At 35.2% G+C, this 8,937-nt stretch overlaps 1 protein-coding gene across 2 annotated transcripts; it reads left to right on the top strand.

Annotated features, from left to right (window-relative positions):
* Positions 1 to 1,749: 1,749 nt before the first annotated feature.
* LOC120117572 (homogentisate phytyltransferase 1, chloroplastic-like) lies at positions 1,750 to 7,885 on the top strand. Of its 2 annotated transcripts, XM_039137832.1 has the most exons (13): positions 1,750 to 1,861; positions 2,003 to 2,050; positions 2,680 to 2,963; positions 3,114 to 3,197; positions 3,287 to 3,361; positions 3,652 to 3,735; positions 4,233 to 4,322; positions 4,907 to 5,008; positions 6,578 to 6,673; positions 6,807 to 6,878; positions 6,959 to 7,054; positions 7,202 to 7,306; positions 7,759 to 7,885. In XM_039137832.1, the coding sequence occupies exons 1-13, from the start codon at positions 1,807 to 1,809 to the stop codon at positions 7,798 to 7,800; spliced, it is 1,233 nt and encodes a 410-aa protein (XP_038993763.1). In that variant the 5' UTR covers positions 1,750 to 1,806; the 3' UTR covers positions 7,801 to 7,885. The 2 variants fall into 2 exon arrangements, with proteins under 2 accessions (XP_038993763.1, XP_038993764.1); XM_039137833.1 differs by lacking the exon at positions 2,003 to 2,050.
* The last annotated feature ends 1,052 nt before the right edge of the window (positions 7,886 to 8,937 follow it).

The raw sequence follows: 8,937 nt of genomic DNA on the forward strand, positions 1-8,937 counted from the left end.
TGAGACAGGTTCATATTGATGAAACCATTCTCTTCTTGAGGTCATGTGATATGTTGCTCCTGAATCAATGAGCCATATATCTGTAAATCTTTTTCTTCCTTCCACGGTGGTTGACGCTTCACAGCATAGAGCATCTCCATCATCTGAAGTGTTTACGGTATTATCTTGTGGATTGGAGTTTTTTATTTAGACTCCAACAATCCTTCTTCAACTGACCCTTCTTTCCACAGTTGTAGCACTTTAAATTCTTCTTGCTCCTCTACTTCGATTTACCATGTTTGTGACTGCTGCTTTGGTCACGTTCTGTTGATCTCCCTCTCATCGTTGTCAATGCTTCTGTTTGTTGCAGATTTACTTGTCTATCTTCATTGTTCTTGCGCCGATTTTCTTCTTGGAGAACAACAGCTGCAACGTCATTGAAGACTAGACTGGTGACATTACTGTTTGTCAAGTTGATGATGAGTTGATGATACGAATCAGGTAGACTTTGAAGTAGAAGTTCATCACGTTCTTGTTCTCCTATTGTACATCTTAAGGATGTAAGTTAAGAAAATAACGTGTTCAGTGTGTTTAAGTGCTCCGTCACTGAAGTAGATTCTGGCATACGGAGAGTGTACAATTTCTTTCTTATGAAAAATTTTATTGTGCAACGATGTGACCTCGTACAATTTGGTAAGATGATCCCATATCTCCTTAGCTATCTTCTTTTCCTCGATGCTTGACAATACTTCATCTGCTAATGCTAGATGAAAGTTTGCCATAGCATTTCCGTCTATTTCGATCCATTTGTTGTCATCTGTAAAATCTACTGGCCTTTCACTGATAGCTGCTAGACATCTGTCTTTCCTCAGGATGACCTTCATCTTCAATTTCCACAATGAGAAATTTCTCCTATTAAATTTTTCAACATCAAATTTCGTTGCCATAGCTTTTATTACGGATAGCTCCCACTATTTCACTATCGTGAATAGTTCTCTGAAACCTTCAAAGAATGTGTAATACCTTCTTACTTTCTTATGCTGGAGGATCCACCTTTTGGTGGCAACCACAAAGACAATAAGCAGATATTATACACTCTAATCTAGCTCTGATACCAATTGTTGCGGAAGACGGCTATTGGATAGAGAAAAATCGCAACTGATAATTTGTGAAAATAAAATATAAAGATAAAATAGACACAAAATTTACGTGGAAAACCCCTAAATAATATAGGGTAAAAATCACGGGCAACGGTAGAAGAATTTCACTATGAGAAAATAGGAATTACAACTTCTCTCAATCTACCAAGGAGAAAACAATGATAATTCTCTCTTGATAAAAAGGAGAAAACAATTCTCAAGAAACTCTCTAAATTCTCTCTAGTATTGAAAGAAAGCTAGAATGCTTTGGTATGATTTGAAGCTAAATGAGCTAGGGTATTTATAGTAAAAACTTAAGGACTAATCTTATAAATACCATAAATTACAATGACTAAAATTAATTATCTCGTTACCTAATTTTAATAAAAAATTAAGTGTCTAATTTTTTACTTTAACAAAACACCATTGCCTAATTTGGTGCGTAACATTATTTGACTTTTAACGAGCTACGCTACCGTATTGGCCGTTGTCTCTTCCTATGTTGCCAAACCATTATCGATTTCTCTTTCCATTCACAGTCAACCCATTTTCGTTTACTTAAGCTGAAATTACTCTCCAATCAGAACCCCCCTTTTTCTCCTTTCGTGAAAGCCGCTTCTTTTTCTTTTGTCCCCTTTGATTCGATTGTGTGAGTGAAGAAGGGGGTTTGGTGCTCTCGATACTTCCGATGGATGCTTTGATTCTTGGGTCCTCTACTGGAGGACATTCTTTGTTCATCCCTGGTTTGTTTCTTTTGTTTTTTTTGCTAATTAAATTATTATTATCATGTGAGATTTTTTTTTCATTTCGTTTCCTTCCTGTTATAGTTTGGGCTAATTTGTTTATTTTTATTTTGTTTTATTCATGGAATCAACACAAATTAGGAAGGAGTAGTTGGAGGAGAAAAGACTTGAAGCCTGATAATATTCCAGGTGTTCTTCTGCTTTATTTTGTCCTTTATAATCTTTCACATGATTTGTGTTATGGCTTGTTTTTGCATATTTCTATTTTGCAGAAAAAATTAGAACTTGTTCCACTGCTGTAATGTTTAAGGTTTTTATACAAATTTAGTATAAAGAAATGAAAAATTTTGTTCCTTTGTTTTTATAGCGAAGGAGAAATTAAGGCAGAAGAAAATGCAAAGAGTAAAACGTAAATAGTTTTTTTAAAGGGGAAAAACTATTGAAGCCCAATTTTTTCTAAGGACCTCACATTGTGTATTGGTGAAGGTTCTACTTAGATTTAAGAAAATAAAATTGAAGTCAAACACTACCAGTGATTGTTGATTGATCTTAATGTATTTATAAAACGACAGTTGAATATTTTAGCTGGAGACTGGTGTATGTAATGAAATTTGAAAGATAATGATGAGCAAACAAATGAGATCACAAAGCAAGAATATACAGATTTAAGTGAAAAATCCTAAACGACATAAATCTCGGGTAGAAGGAAAGAAAAATCACTATCTCGGCAAATAGGTTACAAGAGAGATTGGAAATCACACTATTCGCAATGCACACACAATAATCTGCTTGTTATTAATTTCAGTCCTGGGCTGCAGGTTTTTCCAGACGAGTGCAAGTGTCGACATGCTATTCATATAATATCATAGAAAACTTTTATACCAAAAGGTTTCGGAAACATATTGTCAAGCACCATGCTAGAGGAATTCAGGAAACATCTACAGCCTCCCAGAAAAGTAATACAAAGTTTCTGGTGAAGGCCACTTCTGGTCACCCTCTTGAATCTGAGCCTGGAGCTTACCCCGATACCCCTTGGAATTCTGTTAAAAATGCATTGGATGCTTTTTACAGGTTTTCACGGCCTCACACAGTTATAGGAACAGTTAAGTTTTTGGTTTCATTATAGATACACAGAAATTATATTTGGATTTGAAACCTTTCAGTAATCTAGGTGTCATAAAAAGTAAATTCATTTGCATTTTTTTTTGTATTTGCTTTTATATTTTGGAGCTTATTTTCTTTCTCTTATTAGGCACTCAGCATTGTTTCTGTTTCTCTTCTTGCTGTTGAGAAGTTATCGGATATTTCTTCCCCGTTTTATACTGGGGTATTGGAGGTGATCATGCTGGACATCTGTATCATTTTTACAAATTTATTAGTAAATTAGTAGCTATAATGCTTACATATCTATTATAATTTTTTCAGGCTGTGGTTGCTGCCCTTATGATGAATATTTATATTGTTGGTCTAAATCAGTTGTCCGACATAGAGATTGACAAGGTAGCTTGATATGAAAATACAACTGCTAGAAGTTCATGTATTTAAATAAGAATGAAAGAATGCATTATATCTTGGTGGACTCTTCTTTCTCTATCTTGCTTTATTTGAATATCCTATTGTCAGTGTTTAACTGATCAAATAGTCTAGATGCATTTTTAGGCATATCATGGAGTAACTTCTATTCCGTGTTCTACAAGTGCCTACATAATTTACTTGGATCATGATCCCAGAAATGAGAGTGGATGAATAAATTATATGAATTTTCTAACCCCAGATATGTTCTGTTTCAGGTTAACAAGCCTTATCTTCCATTAGCATCAGGGGAGTATTCAACTTTGACTGGCATCTTGATTGTCACATCATTCTCCATCATGGTAGTCACTATCTGCTCTATGCCAAAGTGTTCTTGTAGTATTCTTTATCTTCTGTGGCGAATATAACTTTTCATGATAAGAAGCAATGTGCAGTATAAGAAAAAAAAATCATATTGTCCTCATGGAAATTGAAATACTTTTTCTTAAATACATTTGAAGAACATCAAAGGGTACTATATACTGAAATGAGTAAGCCTTTAATGTCGAGAAGTGCAAGTACCTGCATTTCAGTGATTATATGCACATTAGATATCCATTTTGAACTGTTTATATTTGGATTGGCAAAAAAGAATAAAATGGACAATAATTGGACATCTCTTGAAAGGGAAAGCCTGTTCAATTGGAAAAAGGAGGGACTATTGACAACTACTACTTCATTTATAGATTTATCTAGTCCTTTTACCAATAATCCAAATTATTAGTTATTTATTTTTAATGTTTAAGCAGACCAGTTTGGATTCATAACTAAGAGCTTGCTATATATCCTTTATTTTCAGAGCTTTTGGCTTGGATGGGTTGTTGGTTCATGGCCATTATTTTGGGCTCTTTTTGTCAGTTTTGTGCTTGGGACTGCATATTCAGTCAATGTGAGTTGAACTTTGAGTTTTCAATCAAATAGATACGTAAAGCAATAATTATATCATACATTATGGTAGTGTGTGTATAGTTTGTTCTTGCACCTCTTTGTTTCAAATGTTTTTGCAAGTAGCTGCACAATACCCTTCTCAGGATTGCTGCTAGATAAGGCATATTTCTATTATGAGTACAGTACTTTGTGAACAATTTTATATTCAGAGTAGGGATGGAAAATGAATAGGTGTGGAAGTTTTAGGCTTCCCATCGCCATAGTTGCTTTGCTTTGTCCTACATAGGTCACTATTCCTCTGCGCCACCTCCACTCCAAAAAATCGATCCATAAGTTTTCTTGAACTAGGGGAATAAGAAATAAATTGCATCAACAAAGATAAAAGAATTGTCCTCCTAGCAAAACTAATACGAGCATAGTTCTTAACTTTGCAAAGAGAAAAAGTTTTTCACGTAAAACCCTATACAGATGCTATAACAAGTCGCAAATTTTTTTTTTTTTTTTGCAATGGTCTGACTTAATGATATTTAACAGTATTTTTTATTTTAACTTTTTCATGATACCATAAAATTTCTGTAAATTCAGTTGCCACTATTGCGATGGAAAAGGTTTGCATTGGTTGCAGCAATGTGCATCCTAGCTGTTCGTGCTGTGATTGTTCAACTTGCTTTTTATCTGCACATACAGGTGGCTTTTTCTCTTCTTTTTGCTTCTTTCTTTTCCCATTCTTCCTTGAAACTCAATAACACCATCTGTTTTCTCTCTCCTGTGTCATGTTAGATACATGATTGCTAGATTGAGATATGCGTTGATTATATACATAACTACATCTGGATTGATCTAGTTATCTTAGCTTGTATTGGTTCAACTAAAACAGTGATAGAACTGTTAGTTAACAATCAACTGATCAAATATTGTAAAATGTGTGAAAAGAATAGTTCCAACTTTGATGTTTGAGAACTCCAGAAGTATCCTTAAATATACTTGAACTTGGTCTCTAAAGGGCATACCGATAATTACAATCTGAGACTTGCCCATGGGACCATTGAATTTGTCACTTTAGAATGAGAGGGTTCCCTTGAGAAATCAAATCCCGAGTCCCAACCATAGTCACATAAATCGCTCAACAGCCCACAATCTGCGTACCGTACGAAGCGATCCGAAACGCTGTACAAATGCGTTCCAGTCGTTTCAAAATCGCGATTCGGTACGAGATTTGGGTTTAGATGGAGTCCTAGCTCCTCATCAGAACGTAGGACGGCGGATGGCATGAAGGCTTTGGGTTTCGTCGAGTGTTAAAGAGGAGCTTGAGGGAGAGGAAATGGGGGAACGACAGGGGTCGTTTAAGGCTGAAGAAGATAATGAACAAGGCGAAACTAACCTTGGCATGGCGGCTGTCGATGATGCTGTCGAAGAAGATAGGAGGATGAAGAAGATAGGAGAGACGGGTTCCTAAAAAAAAAAGAGGGAGAGTTGGAGAGAGGCGGCTGAGTTTGGGTATTTTAATACCTTTAGTTAGGTTTTCGGTTAAATTCGGATTTAGTCACCGTATTCTTAGGGTAAATTATGTTTAGGCCTCGTAATTTAGTGAATGTTTATAAAACGGTCCCTAATTCGTCCCAATTTTCTGATTTTGTTTTAAATGCTTAGGTACCATTTATGTTATTTTACATATTATTTTAGATTAAATCGAATTTGATAAATTGTATATAGGACCCTGTAACTTATGCGCATTTTGTACTTAGGTCACTGATTTATTTCTAATTTTACCTGTTCAATTTTATATTTGTTTCTGGTTAAGGGTAAATATCTGTTTAAATCCCTGTTTTTATGTGTTATTTCAGTTATTTAAGGAAGTTTTAATTTCTTTTATTTTATTCCTACTATTTATAGTTACTTATAAAATTTGATGTAGAAAAATAACAACCTAAGAAACTGGTACATCGTACCAATTTATATGGTACATCGTACCGAAGCGATCCGAAATAAGTCTACCCCCCTCGTACCGAATTTTAGGGACCTAGCGAATTGCGATCCCGTTCACGTTCCCGTACCGAGCGTACCACGATCCATGTGACTATGGTCCCAACACGGGGCTTGCATTCAATCCAAAATGTTCTATCATGGTCCAAAACTAAATTTTGACAAGCATGTTTGCCTCTCTGTTCACCTGTGGATATCTTACTGAAACATTGACGTTTCTTCTTAGTGGTCTGATCAATTAAAGTGCTTTAATATTTTTGTGTGATGTTTCAGAGTCATGTATTCAGCAGACCAGCTGTCTTTTCGAAGCCTCTAATTTTTGCTACTGCATTCATGAGCTTCTTCTCCGTAGTTATAGCGCTCTTTAAGGTAAATGTTGCTTTCCATACTAATGAATTGCTGTATCTTCTCATGTGCATTTGATTTTTGTCCAGCTATTCATTTAATAATGCATGATTAAAGTGGTAATCGTCGTTCTATGTTTGTGATGGATATTGCGAAGGATATACCTGATATTGAAGGAGATAAGATATTTGGAATCAAATCTTACACAGTACGTCTGGGTCAAGAGCGGGTGAGTAGCCCATAAATATTCCGTACGCGATGGCTCTCCCATTTTATCATTCGGTGACCGTCTTACTTTTACTTATTCAGGTGTTTTGGACCTGTATTTCACTTCTTGAAATGGCATATGGTGTTTCTATTTTGGTTGGAGCAACATCTTCCTACACCTGGAGCAAAGCCATCACTGTATGTAACCAAGATACCCTTTATATCAGTTATTTATTGCAAAACATTGTGTAAATTTTCTGATAGATGATTGCTTATGTCTTATTCATTAAACAAGTATTTAAGCAGCGACTGATATGCAATCGTCTCTCCCTGAAACGGAATTAGGTTCTAGGTCATTCCATCTTGGCTGCAATTTTATGGATCCGTGCCAAATCGGTTGATCTGAAGAGCAAAGCTGCAATAACATCATGTTATATGTTCATATGGAAGGTAATCCTCTATCTTGGCTTATGAAAACATTTGTTTCTAAAAGATTATGCTACTTTCTTGCATGCAAATATGACCAACCTCATCAAGTGGATGATATCGGATTCATATGATGGAATGCAGGGTTCGATTTTTCCATTTGCTTGTCTGAGAAAAGTATATTCTTCATGTTAATGTTTTTGTTGGTCTTAATTAGTGATGGATTGGTTTTGGGGCATCTAGCTTCAACATCGTGTCAAAATCTGTGTTAATCATGTTTAAACGACCAGTGCCGTATGCTTATTAAGCATGCCATGTTTGTGTTCTATTTCTCTATCATATCCAAAATTAGAAGCTCGAGCAATTTGATTGAGACTATCATATGTATACCGAGTTCTTCGATGTTCTGTTCATCGAATAAAAATGCTTGAAACTTCTGTTCATTTTTTAAATAACGAATTACTTTCTCCTTGCAGCTATTTTATGCGGAGTACCTTCTGATACCACTTATAAGGTGAGTGGTGAAGCATTTTATATAACCCTAAAGATGGTTTCATCCACAAGTAAGGATCAAAAGATGCCGTGGAGTTGAAGATATAAAAAAATGAATAATCCGATAACATGTCCGCAGAAATTGTAGATTTAGACGTACCAAGTGACGCCTATAAAGAAGTACTTGGTATGGTATTGTTGTGGGGGTGAAGAGTGATTATTCCCCCCCCCCCCCACACACACACAAACCTTGCTATCTTCAATATATGGTGCTTTTCCTAGGCCAGTGTGATTGAAAATCTTGTTCCTAATGCCTCCTATTGTGAACATTTTATTTGGATGGTGTATAAAGCAGGAGTGATGTAAAATGGTAATTAAAGATATCAAACTATCACAAAATAATCCTTGAACTTATCAAAATTTATCACTATTTTGTAACATGTAGTGACCATTTTGTAATGATTCAATGTCACACCCTGATTTTTTCAAATTAAAATAAAATTTTATTTATTAAACTTTAATTGTGGGACCAAACTGCATAGATTTGAACTTTAAGGATTCATTCCTAATTTTCTAGTTAATCAAAGCCCTTGAACCCAAAATAACCCATTAGACTTAAAAGAAATAATTAAAAAATGTAGGTTGTGAGATATGAACCCACGTATTTCAACATGGGAAACCAAATCTAAGCCTTAGCCATTTAGGCTAAACTACTGTAGTTAATGTGAGATAAATAAAATATTTCTTAAATCCAATGAAAATGTGATTTTCTAAAATTTTGGATTTACTAATGTCTTTTATTGTTTATAAATTATGGTTATATGATATATGTTCTCTAGTTATTGTTTTCACTAGAAAATATAATTGTTCCTGATTTATGGATCATGGAATCTATTATTTACTGTATGAATCAATTATTGGGATACTGTTTGAGTATGATTCTGGAGTATGTAGGTTCAGCTCCGATCAAGCTGGTAATTCCTTATGCATGTTCAACACTGATCAAGCTGGCAATTCCTGATGAACCTAAGGCGACCCTTGGGTGGCCTTTTGGGCCAAATGGACCTAATGGTAAGACCTTATGGATCCTAAGGTACTCCCTTAGGGTGGCTATTTTGCTGTGTGCTTTGGGTAAGTCTTTATGGGCATGAGGGCACCCCTCA

Source organism: Hibiscus syriacus, unplaced genomic scaffold, assembly GCF_006381635.1.
Source record: "Hibiscus syriacus cultivar Baekdansim isolate YM2019G1 unplaced genomic scaffold, ASM638163v2 tig00110321_pilon, whole genome shotgun sequence".
NCBI lineage: Eukaryota > Viridiplantae > Streptophyta > Magnoliopsida > Malvales > Malvaceae > Hibiscus > Hibiscus syriacus.